Source organism: Pyxicephalus adspersus, chromosome 6, assembly GCF_032062135.1.
Source record: "Pyxicephalus adspersus chromosome 6, UCB_Pads_2.0, whole genome shotgun sequence".
In the NCBI taxonomy this organism is placed as follows: domain Eukaryota; kingdom Metazoa; phylum Chordata; class Amphibia; order Anura; family Pyxicephalidae; genus Pyxicephalus; species Pyxicephalus adspersus.
Window position 1 is genome coordinate 53,407,541 of NC_092863.1, and position 20,042 is coordinate 53,427,582.

Sequence of the window (20,042 nt, forward strand, 5' to 3'; positions counted from 1 at the left end):
TGACCAAGTGTAATTGATGCATAACAGTTGCCATTATGCAGTAAAACAGATTTCAAACTTCGTGTGGAGCTGTCTATGAAAAGCCGCCAGTCTTCTGCTCAGTATTGTGGTACTCCCATATAGGCTAGTAGCCCAGGGATGTTACAACAGTGCACAAAGTCTCCATCTTCACTGAAATATGGTAGGAGTGTCACCTCTCCTGTCCTATAAACCAATATTTTAACTTCGGGTATCAGACAGACTTCTTGGGAGAACTGCTGGTTTCATTAAACACTTTCTTCATATTTACTTCCACTGCTAACTCCTGGATTACACTTCATACCCTGTATATCCTCCATGTCAGATACAGGAATGTTGGGGAGTGTACTGAATACTGGTATGGGAACATCAGCACAATGCGGCAGAAGTCGTCTTGCTGATTCCAAATCAGGGTACTCCCACTTGTCTTTATTGTAATGATTGAAACCTTTTACATTCACAGCACAAAAATAACAATCATTATATACCTAAAACTGTAAGATATTCTTGTTTCACAAATTCTGTAATGTTTCTTCTCTGTTTTTGCCAAGAATATTCACCACAAATCTAGCAAAATACATTAGGGTCATTTAACCCCCATAGCAGTAATCCCGAGTGTGACTCGGGGTGGCTTTTACATGCAAAAAGCGGTAATCCCGAGTCACACTCGGAGTAACTTTAAAAGCCCCCCTTACCTTTGCCCCACGCTCCAGCGGTGATCGGATGGTCCCGCTGTGATGCCGGGGCACCGGTCGGTCGAGGGGCGTGGCTGGGCGGGAAATTTAAAAGCAGATTACTGAGTAATCTGCTTTTAAATACCACCCGGGTCCCGGCCACGCCGCTGCTCGCATCAGCAGTGAGATGCGAAGCACGAAGCACAATGCAGGACTTCTGCATTGTGCTTCACATCTCACTGCAGATGCGAGCAGCACTAGTAAATTCTGGGGGTGATGCCAGCAGAAGTCCTGCATTGTGCTTTGCATCTCTCTGGAGATGCAGAGCAGCAGCTCCAGCGTCAGGGTGAGGCGGGCTGGACATACCCACTCGCATCAACCAGGAGGATGTGACATCTTCCGGGTAATGCGAGTGGTGATGTATTGGGGGTTGTGTCCGGGCGGGAAATTTAAAAGCAGATTACAATGTAATCTGCTTTTAAATGGTTTTTACAGTACAAAAACACCATACAACATGAAATAAAAATAAAAGTACATTTTAAATGTTATATTATATTTTATTTTAAGATTTACGTTGTTGTCTATTTTATTTTTTAAAATTATTATTTATAATTATGTATTATATTACAATTTATGATAATATAATAAATAAATATAATTATCATACCTGGGAGTTAATCCTAAGAATTACAGGCCCACAATATAAACAAAAATTTCTATGCAAAAAAATTAGGATCACTTTTGCATCAAAAAACTGACAGAATTAGAATGCTAGGGGGGGTTAAACAACTTTTTCTTGAAGAATATTTCTTTAAAAAAAAAAAGGAATAAAAAGGAAAATGAAAGTTTCATGAAAATAATTCTACATTTATTATATAAGATTCATAACATTGGTGTAAATAAAGATTGATAATATTATGCTGTGCTAACATTTGTTGTTGGTAAAATCGTCAATTCCGATTCCTGTATCAAAAGAGATAGAGCCAATTCAAAGAAAATGATGTAATTTCTTAATTCAGCAGACCTAAAATACACTAAATATATTAAAAAATGCTTGGCAAGCGAAAAAAAAAAAAAAATTATCAACATGACTTTTCACACTAATGTGATCTGCAAGCATTAAAAAGTGGTATTGGAGCATTTTAGGTGATGATGAATTGGCATTTGGAGGTAAAGTTAACCTTATCGTTCAAATGCTTGTGATTGTCTTGGATGAAAATCTAATGCCTAGCTATACAGCCCCCAAGGTTGTTAGTAATCTGTGTCAAATGGCAATTTACTTTTTTTTTTTTTTTCTAATGGGGAGGATGCAGCAGGTCTCTTCCTTCTCTTCCTTTCCTATCTCCATAATGCTGAAGGGTACTATCCATATAGTGCAATCGTTTTCTGATACTGATCACTAACAATTGTTTCCAGTGTTGTTATTGAGTGTGTATAGCCTGACTAATGCTCTAGGATAATTTTGAATGAAGTCTAAGAGATTTGATAAAGATATAACATTAGAAAATCCTTTCAATTAAGCAGGTTATTTTAAACAGTAGTATCTTATCATCATTGTAAAAGAATATGTATAGTACACAGAATAGTAGGGATGCAAGCGAATCTAAGGCATCCCAGAATGTCTGTGACAATAACACTTTGTTGTAGCTTACTCTTTTTGCAGATGTAGTAGTCTACCTGCCATGACATTTTTTTTCCAGTTTTGGATAGCAGTAAAACTGATTAGATCCTACCTTATTTGTCAGTCCATACCCCCTGATGGGGAGATCCACCTTTACAATCTGTAATGAAGGCCAGGTGCTATATACCTTGACTTTAGAGATTTACACTTGCTGGGGATATCGCCTTTCCTGCTGTATCCAAAAACTGTTTCTGTAGTAATTCTATTTATGTTTGTTGTGGTATGTAAGTGACTGTAAAATACATCAGTCTGTCCCTGTCTACATGTACCTTCCTGGGCATTTTAGAATAAAAGTTTCTGGGTTTCCACAGTACAGCTAATAAATGTTGTGTTGTCTTGTTCTAGATCCCTGGTGACATCTGAGAATGTGAGAATTCATCCTAAATGATATATTCAGGCTACACAATACATTAAAGCCACATATCACCGGCATACTGCTGGGGCAAGGCCTCCTCTACTCTGGCAGATCCAATCCATTTGTAGTGATTAATGTAGACGTCCTCTAATATTATGCTGCTGGGTGCAGCTGTAATGTTTCAATGATATATTTATGGCTTCTAATGTGGGAATGTTGTGGGATTACCATTTTAAACTCCTTATTTCTTAACACAAGCTTTTTTTTTTACCCTGAGGGAGGAGAGAGTGGTGAACCTCAACAGAATTCCATGGTAAATCAGTTTTAAACCGTACAGACTGCGACACACATGCATCCTACAGGACTGCTCTCTTTAAGTGAAAATTACTCTAAAAATACGTTCAGACAGTTTAATTTATTGCAGTTACCCAGGGATGCCTGGAGAATGACAGCATCATCTGTAAAATCTGTAGAAGTGAATTACTCTGCGGACTGTGAGTAGTCTGTATTAGAGATTGTATCTTCTCATTTCTCGCTTCTATGACCTCAGCTTCCCATCTCTATGTATACCTGTGTGGGTATATGTAAGCAGTGAGCTCATCTTCACAACGCTGAAAGAGATGCAGAGGTTACTTTGTTTGTCATATATGATGCTGCAGATAGAAAGTTTTCATGAAGAAATCTGTGAATATGGCCTGTGGCTTTTATTGCATCAGCAGAGAACTCGGCTATTTGGTTTAGCCAGTGTGTCAGACTGTGTGATTATGCGATCTAGATGATTCTGTTGCTCTGGGGTTATTCTGGGTCATTGCATTCAGAATGAGAGGAAAGAAAAATGGTCTCGGTTAAATTCAGTGGAAAGATCTAAAGAATGGTATGTGCTTCTAATTAGTACCTAAGCAATTATTGTGCAAAGCCTAGTAGTTAATGACTTTCATGCCAGGCGGGAGTTAATGCATGACTATAGATGCTATTATTCATATATATTAGTTTATGCTGTGTGGCTAATGGTAATATCCTAATTATGTTGGACCGAGGTGTTTTCTGTGCTTTGTCACATTGGTGATTGTACTTTCCGCTGTGGCTCAGTTCAACTCGATTCCTATTGAGAAAACTATGCACGCTCGTCTTTGGCATGGGAATACAAAAACAATGATTGTGTGTGCACAGGGCAATACCAAAATATGAAAAAAAAAATCAGAAAATGGCTATATTATAATGTATATCTATCTCATATACTTTTATGTTCCAAATACTGACATACAGTGTTTGTCACAAGTACCAGAAAGAAAATCTATCTTATTCACTATCACATATAGCACCTCCAGGGTGCTGAGCAGATCATCATGACATACATGTGAATAGAAAAAAAATCTACACCGCTGCCTAAATCCTGGTCATAACTAACATTTTTTAAATGGTGCTTGTAGGACCTGAGCCCATTCAGGCAGTGCCTTGACCTAACTGCGTGCAGAATAGTGGAATGCACCTAATGTCTGCTTGAGTCACCTTGCCCATTGCATTGGCACATTACAAATCATTTGCTGTTTGCTTTCATGTTTGGGTTCATCAACCCTGGATGCGGAAGGGCTGCAATCATCAGGATCTCAGTTGGATAATAGACATATAAGGCTCTACCAAAGCTGACTGGAAGCGCATAGGTTCTGATTGTTGGGATTTACTTTGAGTGAATATCCCTCCCTGCTTTCCACATATAAACAACTTATGCGTCTACATGTTACCTGACATTCCTCTCAGTGAAATGCCATTAAGTATGTATAACTGTGTCCTCTCCTTTAATGCTTATTTCTCCTTTAGACAAAGATCAAAGATAAATCTATTTGGGTTTCCAAGATACACTGTCCTTGAAATGGACTATGTTTCAGATGTTTTAGATAAATAACTCATAACTGATGTACTATGATCTCTACTGTAGACAACATGTAAATAGAGAATTGATAAGGTATGTTTTTTATTGGAAATCTGAAAAATTTCTTTCTTTTGTAAGCATAATAGAATTTGTTCCTAAATTAGATACACAGAAGATAGATATAAATATATACAATTAACCGATAAACAAACCTAATGCACCAATGCAGGATGGTTGTTCTTGATACTTGGCATACTGTTGGGCCATGTGTTGCAGGGAATGTCTTACAAGGTCCTTCTACCCTCTAGTCACTGCTGTTGACCCAAACATGTTCTTGCTACACTGGAATTACTAGTTCTCTGTTACACAAATCTAATTGCCTTTTGAAGATCAGACTAGATATATCTTTGAATGTTCTTATCGATTATTTAATATGGAGCAACTTGTATTTCGTTTTCAATGATACTTTGAATAGATTTTTCTCGCCGTGTGCTTGCATGACCCCAGAAAAGACATCAGCCATGTGACTTTCCTTGTTTCATCCTTCTTGCCCCCTCAGTCACTTTGAAGAGGGTCCCACATCAATATCTACATGGCATAACTGAGCTTTCATGGAGCCATTTCCCCAGAGGATATAAAACCTAGACAAAGCATTCTGCAGTTAAAAAAAAAAAAAAAAAAAAATACTGAGAGCATTCGAGCTGTTAGCTGAACATCTAAAATCTGTTAATAAAAAGAAAAAAGGCAGAGAGAAGCTGCACCAACCTCCCCTGGCAATATGTCAGTGCGTGAATATGTCCTCAATTCAAGGTCTAGGGCACAGAGCTGTACTGATATTCACATCTGAATGTACATTCACATTAAAAGCTTTGCAGTATGCAAGGATCTGTGATACAATTTCAAATTAACAAGTGACTGGTTACAATGTGTATCACCAACAGCTCTTCAGAATAATGTCATTTTTTTTTTTATAAAATAGGAAAGTGATTTCAGTAAAATAAAATTATGATGTGAAGTTGCTCCTGTAAGTTTAAAATTCTAAAAGCACTGACCACCCAATATAATTTAATTAGGCCTGAGTCATATATTTTAATTCATAAAGCTGGATTTTTGATTTAATCTTTGCATAATATCTTGAACACATAAATTATAAATTTGTTATACTGGCAACATAATATACAGCACTATACTGGGTCTAAATAAATGTTGCTAACTCCCCTTTAGAGGAGCTTAAAATGAAATGTCACTACCATAGACATATGTCCTAATGTAATCTAAGGCTAGTTGGGGGTGGGCAGTGTCTATTAACTTACCTTTGTTTGTTTGGGGTGTGGGAGTGAGCTGCAGTACCAAAAGTAAACCCACAAAAACGTGGCAAACATACAAACCCCATGCATGTGCCCTGGCCAACATTGAGACTTGTGACTCAAATGCTGCAAGACAAGATGTGCTTATATTCTGGTTATCTTTTTTTATCTCTCCATTTTTTGTCAGCTTTTTTTGTGTATTATATACCAATAGGCCTTTTAATGCGAGTACATAATATTCTATTATACTTTTCCTTCATTACGTGCATACAGCTAGGATTTATCCCTGCTATTCACACCTAAACAGCTTGGTGGTTATTTCCTTGATAACTAATATCATTTGTAGTTCTGAATGTGTGTTTGTGAAGGAAACATTAAACACTTTCTAATAATTGAGTAATAATTTCAGTATGATGACTTTTGAAATGGGTTAAGGCAGCGTGTGTCAGTAATATCTTTTGGTTGGAGAGATTGAAAAGCCTTTAACTATAGCCTTGTAAATTGTAATTGTGTTGCATTGACTCACTGAATACAGTTTATCTCATAAATAGTGTTTAGGTATTGTTCTATAATAATTATGTCTGTAAAGACTAACTAATCATGTGGATCATCCCAAGCCAGTCCTCCAGTGTGTTTTTTTGAATGGGACAGGCTAATAAAACCTTATAGTGCGTGTGCGTGTGGTTCTCACACCTCTAATTTATGTTGCTTCTCAATATTCCTACCAGCTAGCTCTATAGAAATGTAGTTTGTTTACTGTACGAGGAGGTGCTGAGAAGTTCCTGGCTTTGCCCAGAAAGAAGAGAGCCAGGGTTATGAAATAACACATTTATTCAACATATTCCCTCTGAGACTGATGCACTTGGTACAGCGTAGTTCCAGCATTTCTAGACCGTTCAAAAAAAAAAAAGTCCTTTGGTTGGGCCGCAAACCAGCTCTCAGCAGCATCTTTGATGTCAGAAATGACCTCAAAATGTTGCCCCTTCAGGTTTTTATTTCAAATTCTGGAACAGCTATTAGTCTGAAGGGGCCAGGTCAGGTGAGTAGGGGGAATGGTGGACCAATTGGAAACCCAGGGTGTTCAATTTGGCAGCCACAACGTTGGGTGTGTGCGCAGGTGCATTTTCCTGCAAAAAAAGGGTCCCTTTTTGTCTTTGTCCCATAAAACGGACGCCACAACTTTTTTGGCCGATTTCTGGGTTCGGAACTTCTTCGGCCATGTGGACCCGCTGTGGCGCCATTACTTTGACTGTTCCTTGGTTTCAGGATCATAGATGTGGAGCCAGGTTTCATCCTCATTCACTAACTTGTTCCTTCAACTCGTTCCTTTTTTCTGATCACTGTTCAAACATTTCGTGAACCCACTTTGCTGAAAGCTTGCGCATGTCTAGGATAGTTGTGATAACAAACCCAACACACTCCCATGATATGTCAAGTATCTGGGCTATCTTTTTTGCGGATATTCGCCGGTCCTCAATAATTAGCTCATGGACAGCATCGCAGGTTGCCGGGTCAGTTGAGGTTGGGGGCCACCCACTGTGGGGCTTATCTTCAACGGTGAACAGTGTGAATGTCCTTTGCTGACTTTCCCTGGAGAGACCAAAAACTTCATGACGGCCCGTAACTCCAACGACGTGAAACTTACTTGTGCCTCTGCCATCACAGCTTCTCACTAAAAGAAAAAAGGTTTAGGAATCGCAAAGACCTGATATTTGCGCAGTTACATACTAAGATATTAGGCTGTCATATTCCCCAACACTCATTTTTCTATTTCATCTGAAAGAGGGCAAAGCCAGGAACTTCTCAGCACCCCCTCTTAAAAACATTGTAAGACATTAATTATGTTTTCCCCAGTTCTTATGTACATTATTTGTTCTGCTCTTAATATTATATGTAACGTTTTCACTAACTGCAGACAAGGCAGAATACCTTCTCGTACAATTTCAAGTTTTCTTTTTTTTGTTGTTTCTGGGACCTGGTGACTCTCGCAGTTGGTTGTGAAAAATGCCAAGGCGTTTGGTCCCATATTTTCCCTGCTGAAAAGAAGGATGAGCCTTTTTGAACTTTGATTATCCTCATCATAAAAATGTAACCAAATTCCTTGATCAAGCTTCCATGGAACTGTAGGGTTCCTCCAGATATTTGTAGGGGTTCCTTGAAGAGTAATGGTAAATTGATTTCCTATAGTATTCACCTATGCAAGGCACGGTTTTCCACAGGCAACTATAGATGGTAGGTTACTTGTGCCCTGATCATTAATGTTCGTGGACACCATATTCTTCACTCCTGTCTGTCTACCTTTGATGCTATTTGATTGCAAAATTGTTATAAAATAAAAAGTCACCCACTTTGAGTGTACAAAAAAAAAAAAAAAAAAAAACTAGCCCATTGTATACTTTGGAACAGATTTTTCTGCAGCCTAGGTAATATTTTATGGTTTGCTTTACATTTAAACTTTCAGGGTGTAGGTTTATTATATCGTTTATTATATAAAAAAAAAAACACTGGTTTTATTTGTTTAAAATAATCTATTTCTCCTAGAGGAACTTGTCATAATTCCATGTTGTGTTTATTCAGCCTTTGAACCCTCCTCTTTCCTCCTTTTTTTTTTTTTTTTTATCGACTTCTCTTTCTTATCTATTCTCTCATTTTTCTGTTTTTTCTATTTTCTTCTTTTCTTATTTCTTCTCTCTTTTGTCTTCTCTTCTTAGTGTTGTGCTGGAATCTCTAAATTATTGGTCTTGCACATGCAGCACATTCTTTGCATTGTTCACATGCCTGTAGTTTTAAATGCCAAATTAATATGCAGTCAGTCTTCTGCTATTTGTATGAGTGTCCCGTGAGATGTTCAGTATCATGTGACGTAAACTTCTGGTTTAGATATCTGTTGCCTTGGTTTAGGCACTGCTCTGGTATACAGATTAACCCATGAAAAATGTCTAGTACCATGTGACATCAACTTCCTGCTTCGTGTATTGGTTGCTTTGGCTGAAGCATCAATCTATACACCGCACAGATGATGAATCCAATTGGTGTGCATATGTGCCATGTCAGGCATTATTATGGGGAAGGGCTAAATTTAAAAAAAATATGGTGCCAGGTTTTTAATGCAAAACTTTTCATGCAGTGAAAATGGAGTTTATTGCCATTTATTCTGCAGTAAATGTCTTATAGCGATTTACAGTTCAGCATTACAGTTCTGCCTCACTGACATGCATTATATATATTGTAAAAATAAATAATCTGATTGTTAGATGGAAAACATGCAGGAATGACTTTCACTAAATGCAGACACGGCGGTTACCCCTAATTATTCTTTAACATGTCATTTATTTGTAATGAGCTTGTTTGGTGACACTGGCAGTGCTTGCAGTGACATGTCTGTGCAAGATAAAGATAGATAGAAGATGGGAGAGGCTTCCTTCCAATGCATGACTCATTAGACATGACTTAAAAAACGCTGCAGGCTTGGAATACATTTACGGGCTCCTCGGGTGACGGATAATTCCTTTGAGTTAGGATCCATGCCCTTGCTTGTACCTTGTCATCACACAGGTATATAAATCCCTGTATATAGTAATGGATCACAGAAATGTGAAGCAGTACAGAAGGGCCTTGCCCCATGACACCTGCACTTGCAGTGAAGATTTTACAGTAGACGGATTTCAACCACGATTAGACAGCAGTTTCCCTTTACATTTTTTACTTTCCATTTGTCTTTTACACTGGCAAATACAACAGTTTTCTTGGCAGCTGCTGGGGGAAGACAAGACGCATTTTCCACAAAGTTACTGTACAAAGATATTATGCTGAATACTGATGGTCTGGATTTGGATGCTAGTGTTTCCTGACTTAATGGGCCAAGTCTTTCTGAGTTCTTTTTCTTATTGTTAGATGTGACAAGTTCTGCAGCCAAGGCGGCTGTCTACATTTATAAAAGTCTAGCATGGGAAATGTGATTTTGAATAGTTTTAGCAGTTGCCACCCAAAAGTCAGCCTAGGTGTGACATATAACTGTAAGGGCTGTCTCAAATGACATTTTGCAGGGATTAATTTTTCTTCATTCTCTGCAGACCTTTTTCAACGACCATTTTTTGTTTGTTTTGGTAATAAGTAGCTGTTATAATTATGTTGTTTTTTTCCAGAATATGTTTAAACCCCTAACCAAATTGGACTGTATTACTGCCAAAATATAGGAAATTATATGTAGTGCATTTCTGCAATAAATGCACATTTTCCTTGCCAGAATTCTATGGGCTTTACATTTCCTGTAGGGAGCTGACACCACTACCTCCACTGTACTGAAATACTTAAATCCCAAGCACTGTTGTCAGCCCTGCCCTTATTCAGCCCTAATTGATTACAGATCCATGTCTTGGTGGATATGAGAAGAGGGTGACGTGTTGGAATTGAGGGAGGCAGCGGCAATGTGTTGTCAGCTTAAATAGGTATTTAGGAACACACTGAATTTCTGGAGTCTTAAAGGTAGTTTTATGGATTATAGAATTTTTGCAGGGGAAGTACATGTATTGCAGTTTACTACTTTTTTGCATAGACATACACTAAATTATTGTTGGAAAAGTGATAGAAGCTGTTTATTGTAAAAATCTGTTTGTTAAAACATTTTGCACTGAAGATCCCATCCACCAAAAAACACCTAAGCCAGATTTCAAAAGCTGGAAAAAAACATAATGTGACATATTGGTGCATAAGAGGGTTAATAATATAGTCTACCACCTCTTGTCCAATGATATATATTTATATACACATATTGCACAACTCTTTCCAGTTTTACCACAAGGGAATTCTCCCTTTCCAGGTTTGCCCCCACTTACTAGTATGTTGCGCTCCTCTCTCCCTATTTGATTATGCTTTCATCACATCCATCTTTTTTCTCCTACCCTCCACCTCTTCTCCCTATATCCTCTTTCTGTGTGCCCCTTCCCCAGAAACCACAGGAAGAAATGCTCCCTCAGTGTAATATGCAGGATTTTTGCTGTCAGTTTGACAGTCTGGTCTTGCTCTGTATTTCAGGAGGGATAGCAGCGACAAGGCTGCTTGAACACAGGGTACAGCTGTGAACATTGTGACAACAATTTTATGACTGATGCAATGTTTGCATGCTAACGAAGGGAACAAGACAAGCATGGGTTAATAGGGACATTTGTTTTGTTTTGTTGAAATCTTTTTTTAAAGCATACATTCAAACTGCTATCCTGTTTTGTTTTTCAGGATGCCAATCTCCTAGAGTATCAGCACCATTCAAGAGAGTATAACCCTCATCTAGCTCCTAGTTCTGTTCTTCTGCCACAGAGGAGACGTCCGTCACTACTATCAAAATTCCAACCCGGGAATGAAAGGTAGGATTGTGTCAATGTTCTAATGTACACGCTTTCATCTTACTGTTTAGATATCTCCTTTATTTCATTCACAATGCAAAGTGCAATGGGGTATCATCTGTTATTATTTGGACTGTAGAGAACTGATTGAAGCTGAGATCTGCTGGTCACTGGGGTCAAAGTGAAACTAAACACAGAAAAAGTTAAAAAGTCACCAGGAGACAGAGGTTTTTGGCAGAAAAAACATGCAAAGCCTCTTTTTGCAAAAAAAAAAGAAAAAAAAGAAAACGACACTTGCATTGTAAAGACCAATTCTATACGCTGTACAATGATGCATATGCTGGGAATGTTGTAACATCATTATCAGTGGCTGTCCAATGACTAAGGAGGATTTCCCCGATCCTGAAGTCCATCATGGATGGAGTCAGTGGCAAAGATGGCTTCTGGGAATTGCAGCAGTGACAGTTTCCTGGACTGCAGATACTTGTGCAGGTGCGAGATTGGGTGCAGCCAGATTCTCCCGGGATGTGTGACGTAGGTATCCTAGGAGGCTCTGCTCCTCCTATTCAGTCTTGATTGCTGTGGCGGTCAAGACCTAAAGAGACGTTGCTGCACCTTTTTTTTTTTTTTTTTTTTTTTTTTTTAAAGGGTGTTGTACTTGAAAATGAATTACCTTTTTATTTAAAATATAAGGGTTGTCTACCTTTTTATATAAAGTAAAAATGTGAATTTACGTTGCTAAGTAAAATCCTACATGTATACTGTAAATCATATAATACTTTGCCTCTCCATAGGTAGTACTATTGATATACTCTCTTCTGTAGGGAAAATATATATATGTATATTGATAAAAGGATAAATCTTCCTGGGAAACAATATTGCACAATGTTGATGTTTACGTTTTATTATTTATTAAAGCTTTCTGTTTTCATATTATTTTTTCAGTATTATGATAAATATCAGTTGCAAATCTTTGCTATTTATTGTGTATTACAACTAGCTTTAAATACCAACATAATTGCAGGGCTCACATGTCTGTTCATGGTTATCTTTCCAAGAATAATCTGAATGGTTGTGATCTCTTTTTGGTGCTTTGAATTAACAAGAGACTTAAATGATGCCTAAGGGGTATTGTGTTGACTGCTGCTATATTTACAATTCAGTACCAGTGAGGCAAGATGCTGAATTGTTATAAAATAAATTGAAAAATGAACTGAGCCCCCATCCTCTGTACTGATCTGTTTCCTAACAGGAAAAGAAAAATGTGTCTGGGGAGTTGGTTAAATCATTACCTTTCTCCTGAATGCCAAGTAGGCCCTTGTATAGCGCTGCACAATGTGTTGGCGCTATATATATACTGTTTATTATTATTATAAAATAATAGGCCATATTTATCAAGGTGATGCTGCACTACAAAACCGCTACAAAACCATGAAATTTGGACTATATGGTAATTCTTGGGATAACACCACTGGACCTTCGATGTCACCATTGCCTAGGTGCCATGGGCAGGAGAAAGTGGAAGGTACATATATTGATGAACTTTTTTCCTCCAGATGTGTTCTTTTTCATTTTAGTACAAGGTCTGCTTTAAGCCCCATAAATCAAAAATAGCAAATAGCTAGTAGAGCCCAGGTGTTCTAATTGCCTGGTCATCTCTACTTATACTTACTAGAACCAACATATATGACCTAATAAATGGGTTTTTTGTCAAAATAAAAAAAAAATTACTACACTATTTAGCCTATAGTTTAAAAAGCAATTTAAAATAATTTTCACAAAACCATATTGCCAAGTTTCTTCCCAATCTCTCTGTATCTTTATTTGTTTTGTATGGAACAATTTTTTAAAACTTTACCTTTACTTTTTAAATGAAGGATATTTTGTTAATGTACACTGATATGAGCAGCTTGATGTACAAAACCGACGTACCCGACTGCTGAGAATGAATTGACTATTATATGCGTGTGCAGGAGTTATGTCATTCTGCCATGGCCAAAAATCACAAACCCTCGAAGAGGACCATTTGAAGTGTCAACAATGGAATGAGGAGAATTTCGGTTAAAAATTATAAACTAGCAAGTAATATTTTATTGCACAAGAGACATCACCCATCCCTTCTGTAAATAAATTAAAGGGCAATTTCATTCAGGATAAACCATGTTCTATGGCCTCTTACTCATCATATGTCAAAAATCATTAAACACTTATGGGAAGTCATAGAGCATGGCTTCCAAAGTAGATATTATCTTTCTCTCATCTCTTACACTCTTGTAGGTTTTTCTTCTTGAAGAATGGTAGTGTCTCATTATATGAGGTTTCCACATTCATTTCCAGGTGCCAATTATATTGACTGAACGTTTGCAAAATGATGTAATAGATCTGTAGCTCATGCTACACACAATTTAGTAGTATTAGAGCAGATTTCCAAGTATGATTCATTTTTTCTAAAGGCAAATAGTGCCCCCACTCTTTATTAGATCGTTGATATTATTTTGTTAGATTCAAGTATGTGAATTCTACCTTGACAGTAATAGTTACATCTCTTTTTTTTACGTTGAGTATGCCTAATAAATTAAGCCTTCCATTGCTCTTTTGGAAATCCTAACAATGGATTTTAACAGGATACATAAAATATATGTGGATATAGGTTGCTTCAAAGCAAAATCAAGCTTTAATGATTATATGGCCATTTTGTTAATGACCAAAACATCAACATGAATATCTGTAATTCCTGACTAATGTAGACTGATTTATCTAATTACCATTTTTTCCAAGCTATGTTTGACTTGGTAATAGTGAACAGCCCATGCAGAAAAAACATTCAAGAAAATAAAGTTCATAATTTTTTTTTGAAACTACTGTACAGTATTTGGCAATGGTTTCTACGGAAGAGCACATGCTGGGGGAAGACAGGGCATGTTTTTTATGACTCACTAAAGCTTAGTCTGAACGGACATTTTCCCCTGAGTTTAACCTAAAGCTTTAAAAGGCCATGTTTGAAATTCCAACGCGTTCCATTGGGCTAATGCAAGCAACGTTTAAAAAATTAAAATGGGGGTAAACGCTTCCATTGATTTCAATAGGCGTTTTCCTGGGTTTATAAGCAATTGAAATGTAAACAAGTGGACAACTCAGCAAAGACAAGCTTTAAAACGCTAATAAAAGTGCATATAAACGCAGTAGGAACGTTTACATGCATTTTTAAAAACGTCCGTGTAGACCCAGCCTAAATGTTACATGGGGCTGTTCAATTGTCAGGGAAAACCTGCCATAAGCAAAATTTGTTGCGAAACTTGGTGATAAAAGTATCACCAAATAATAAAATAGGTCTAGACAATAAACAATATATTTAGTTTATTAAGGTTGCCATAACACTCCATCCATTTATAAAATGTACCCACAAGATAAGCAGTGTAAATATCTGAATTTAGGCAGCAAGGGCGTTACCATGTTAGTGTACCACAGAGCTCTGAGTGGATGAGAAAGGAGCAGCTCAAGCTTTTAGCAGAATAAAGCTGGGTTCCAGGCATATGAGCTCATGAATCTGCTGTTTGTCCTTTTATTATCCAAAGCAAAGGCAGATAAAAGATCTTTCATCTATGTACATAATGTGTGTTTATCTGCTTTAAAGCATAACACTGGGCCAGTATTTTTTTTACCTTTTGAATGAAGTGTGGCTCTTGCATCATTAAGAATATTGTTAGTTATGAATCAACTGGAAAGTGAAGTACACCAACTGGGATGCTGAAATACAAAATCTTAACTGTGATTTAATGGCAAAAAAACACACACAAGAAAGAGCAAAGCACTGAGGAAGGAAGGCAACACCTGATGTCTCATCAGTGTAAGCAATAGTACCAGATCACGCAAAAGCCGGGCTGTTGCATGGATGTATTACTATTGCAATTACTATTGGCTATTGCCTTAATGCTCAGAGCTTCCATTGGTTCTCATGGGAATTCTCCTATGTGAAAAGCTCAGCTGTCTGCATTCAAAGGTGAGTCTTCAGTATCTTATGATCCCAAGTCACATGTTTGTTATGGGGAGAAAAATCAGCCTCTTACTGTTAATGAGTTTACCAGGCTGGGCAGCTTTGCAGCACAGAATATGAGAAGGAATTACTTTTTCTCTCAGCTCACAAGTCAGACTCCATATGCTGAGTGAATATACCATATCTTGGCCAGACAAAACCCTGAAATTTGCATTAGTGGAACTGGCCAGAAGACAAGACTGAGAAATAAAGCACACCTTTAAAAGCTGTCAATTAAATCTGTGCATGTATTATATAATTCATATACAAACTGAAAAATTAGCATAATGACTGGAAACGGCTACATTTTTTTCTATCCTAAAGACATTTAATTTTTCTCCAACTGTTCTGATTCAACACTCTTGTGCAAATAAAAATGCAACTTTTTCATGTGTGACTTATCATAGTTGGTAAATTCTGCTATGTTCAAGTCTACATTTGTGTCCACCAATGTATTTTTGATTTATTCACTAATTCCTACAGTAACCATTTATGTTTTGGGTAATACTAAACAGTTCTATTATTGAATTACAAATTTATCTAAATAGTGCCTTCCTGCTAAAAATGATATTGTATTGAATTTATTTGTCATTTTTGCATTCCTCTCACACCTCCAACAAAATTAAGAGTATTATCCTATTAACACTAGGACCTTGCTACGCCTTCTTCTCCGCTAAACAGGTCTGGTCAAGAATAAAGAAATGCACCCAGGTTACAGCAGGAGGCTCCACCTTGTGCTGGCAAATAGAATCATATAATGGATTAGGAATAGATGCAAATCATTTTTAGGTTGTTGGGTCTTCTGTAATGTGAGGAAAAAATTTATTAGTTTAACAGAGATTAACATCACCACAAGCTAAAAATATCTCCGATTTATGCCTTGGGATGAGATCATTCTTTAACCTCACTGGCAGTCTCTTTCTATAAATGATGGATTGGACTTTGCTGTGTGGCATATTTAGCAGTAAAATAGTTGGAAGTTGATGTTAGGTAACATAAATAGAATGATAAACATTTACTATAGAGACCAAGAGGAAGTAGTTTCTTCTTGTCTCTGCCATTAAGGATCGTATTGTGCCATGTCTCATCAAATTCTTGATTTTACAGAAAAGCAATGAAAGACATAGCTGCAGGTGTATCTTGTGGTAGACAAGGAGCCCTAGTCTGCGGTATTCTGCTGAATGGAAAAGTAAACAGCAGAAGGGCCACACAAGGATAACTTTGTTTTTGTGTAAATACTTGCCATATAATTTAATATAAGATGTGTGTCTCATACGAAGATTCGGTTGGATTAGATTGCATTCCTCTCCTTGCTTGGTCTGCCTTGGCAAGACTGAGCATGAACTGGGTGTGAATTCCTGCAGCACTGAGCCACCTCCAGCCTCTTCCACATGGTGTGCAGTAACTTTTTTTTTTTTTATAATTCATTTCATTGCTTACTCTTGCTGGAACCCATCTTCTGTGGGAATTCATAGTTCTTATAAATTGAAAACATGCTCTTGGGCGAGGTTGTTGTGGTTTGTATTTTGTGTTGCCCTTTAGCAGAAACACATTGTCCTTCCATTTCTGACTCGGCTTTTTTTGCCAAGAAATGGAAAAGCTAACCTTTACAGCCCTGCAGAGAGCTATATAGGCCAAAATAAATGAATGACTTTGCCAAAACATACCCAATAAACCGTTTATTCCTTATTTTAAAGAATATGCACAATTTTAAAATGGAATGTACAAATAAAATAATAAAAAAAAGGAATAAAAAACATAAATTTTTCAAAAAATGTATATCCTCCTCTTAAATTACTATGAAAAAAGCTGAGCTGGTATATATTGAATCTAATATTTAGACATAGCGACCTTAGTTTCCAAATATAAAGATACAATGTTCATGCTTGTCTTAAGCCTGATGTGTGTGCCTTTCACTGTTCTAGCAGCACTTTGCTATTACTGTGTTTATTTTTATGACAGAAGACTTAATTATGTGTGCAGAGTACCACAAATCATAAGCCCGCAGTTGCCATGAAGACTAAAAACAGTAACTTCTGCTTAGACAGCCCAGAAATGAATCAGCTGCTTCTGCTTTCATTCTTTAGCTCAGCAATACACTGAATGTAAAATTCTAATATTGGGTTATAGTGTGGCGTTAAATTCCTTTTATGGATAAATTCATACTCTGCACAATAATGTGCTGGCTGGTTCAAAAAGGAACAAAATTCAGCATATTTACCTTGCAGTAATGTTCTATTTGCACTAGAGCCTTTTGAAAGAATGGCATCTTAGTCTGTCAGTTTTGGTAAATAAGTTATTCGATTTATTTCTGATATAGGTAAGAGTCTTCCTAGCACATAAAAGGCTGGATTCAGCCACACCACTGCATTTAGCTCTTATTGACATGCAATATTGTTCACACAAGAATACACAATTTGCCAGGTACTGGTCTTGGGAAGGCAGGGACTAATATATAGTATAAAGTGACAATTATTTTGACATAATCTCATAGTTGCATTTAGAACAATGCTAAATGATTACAATACTTAAAATGTTCTTCGTCAATACAGACTTACACATTTCCAGCCTTGCAATTAAATTGCACAGGCTAGAAAAATATAAAAACTTAAAAAAATTATATTCTCTAAGCAATGTGTTTAGGTTATATAATGATCTCAGGTTTTCAGCTCTATAGCATATAAAATTCAAGCCTACAGCCTAATATCCACATCTCCAGAAAAAAGATCAGCAGAAGCAGAATATCCATCTGGGCAAAGATGGGCCATCCATAGACCTGGTGGCTTATTTTGTTAGCACAAGAGATCATTAAGTCCTGAGATAATTAAAATGTGTCTGGTACTAATCCTAACCACAAAGCTCTGCAGAACATTATACTATATAATGTCATTTACTTTTAGGAACGCCTGTAATTGCAGTAATTCCAGCTTTGACAGTACTGCATGTATTTCCATCATTTCAAGAAAGTTGTTTTTCACCGGATCCCCATAAAGATCGCAATTTTACATATATATTGCTAAACAATTCTAGGAGACACTCGAATCGTATATTGGATCTTGATGCATGAAATATTCAAAATGAAAATCTTTATTAAAAAAATTGTGTAATTCGTTGGAAATAAAATTACTTAAGACCGTTTAGTGGAAACCAAAATCATTAACCCACTGAGGACTAGATTCAAAATAATATAAAGCAAAAACTTGAAATCACTAAATTATTTAATTAATGTAAATTTCATGCACTCTTTGCAATGCTGGATATGCTTCTGATGAGATGGCAGAGGGTGTCTTGGAGGATCTCCTCTCAGACTTAGATCAGGGCACCAGTGAACTAGGAATTCTGTTGTGAGAAGTTGGGTGTACATATTGTCCCAGTGGGTCTCCATTGGATTTAGGTCAGGGGAACAAGGGTGCCAGTGAATGGAAAACTCTGGCCACATGAAGCTGGGCATTGTCCAGTACCAGAAGGAAGTGAGGCCCTACTGCACTAGTATAAGGACTGACCGTCGGTCTGAAGATTTCATCCCAGCCTTTAATAACAATCAGGATACCATTTGTTAGCATGTAGAGGTTTGTGCAGCCCTCCAAGGATATGACCCCTGCCCATTACTAATCCACTGCCAAACCAGCCATTCTGGATGATGTTGCAAGCAGCATAATGTTCACCACAGTGTCTTAGAATTCTGACTTCATAGTCTGTTACCTATACTAACTGTATACCTTCTCCCATCTGTGAAGAGAACAGATGCCAATGGCAAACCTGACAATTCTTTTGTTCCCTGGCATTGGGCCCACATGCCATCCTCACAGTTTGATTAGAAACATGCACATGAGTGGTCTGCTGTTGGTTATCTGGTGGGACTTTGTCAGGGCTCCTCCTGTTTCCCCTTTGCACAAGGACACAGATGGACCTGATGGGTTGTTGATTTCCTTCAGCCTTGTCAGCGCTCCTTTTGTAAGGGCCTCTCTCCCTGCTCTTGAAACTGCTGGGAGACATAGTAAGCCTTTTTATGATGGCATGTATTGATCTGGAGGATCTGGACTACCTGTTCAAGGTGCGTGGGCTGCAGGTACTGCCTCATGCTAATGTACAATTCCTAGAAATATAATATGTATTATTTTTTAATAAGGTTTTATAGTTGTTACGCTTTAAAGGTTTATGAACATGGATTACTTTTTCTGGACAAATACTTAATTGTTTGGAGTAGGGATTAGTTTAAGTTTAAAAAATTACCTGTCCATCATGGCAGTGTGTCTATTCCCTTTGTAGATTTTTTAAAGTGGGGTTTAATGTGAACATCACCAACAACCCCTTTATACTGCCCTTCATGCATAAACCTTCACTGCCTTAAAGATTTAATTCCCCACATTAGGGGATGGATGTAGCAATGGTCAGGTTCACCCGCTGCTGAGGTTGCCAACCCCCTCTATGAAAACAGGCAGCACTCCCATTAGCTGGTGGCTGACGGGCTACCAGTATACAGCCAATGGATATTGTGCTAATATTTACAATGTAAATACCGCCATATACCTCAAAACCTGTGTACTAGATTAGATTTGTCTTATATCACTAGCTATTAAATTGAAGCCATAGTGATGGTACACACAGGCATATTTCTTCATGACCAAGATGTCTTGTTGCTGTTTGTATGCTGTGTTAACCACCTAGCCGTTAAGCCCGACCTTCGTACGGGCAAAAAAAAAAGGCTAGGATGGTTAACCCCGTATTTTTGTCGCATCCATACTTATCTGGTCCCGCTGTGCTC

General features: G+C 37.5%; 1 protein-coding gene across 11 annotated transcripts in view; it reads left to right on the forward strand.

Annotated features, from left to right (window-relative positions):
- Positions 1-20,042, forward strand: part of NCOR2 (nuclear receptor corepressor 2) — a 224,705-nt gene that overhangs the window by 59,517 nt on the left and 145,146 nt on the right. For all 11 annotated transcript variants that reach the window (XM_072415778.1, XM_072415779.1, XM_072415775.1 and 8 more), the window contains exon 3: positions 11,138-11,265. In XM_072415778.1, coding sequence (XP_072271879.1) covers positions 11,138-11,265 — 128 coding nt within the window. The remainder of the gene's footprint in view (positions 1-11,137; positions 11,266-20,042) is intronic.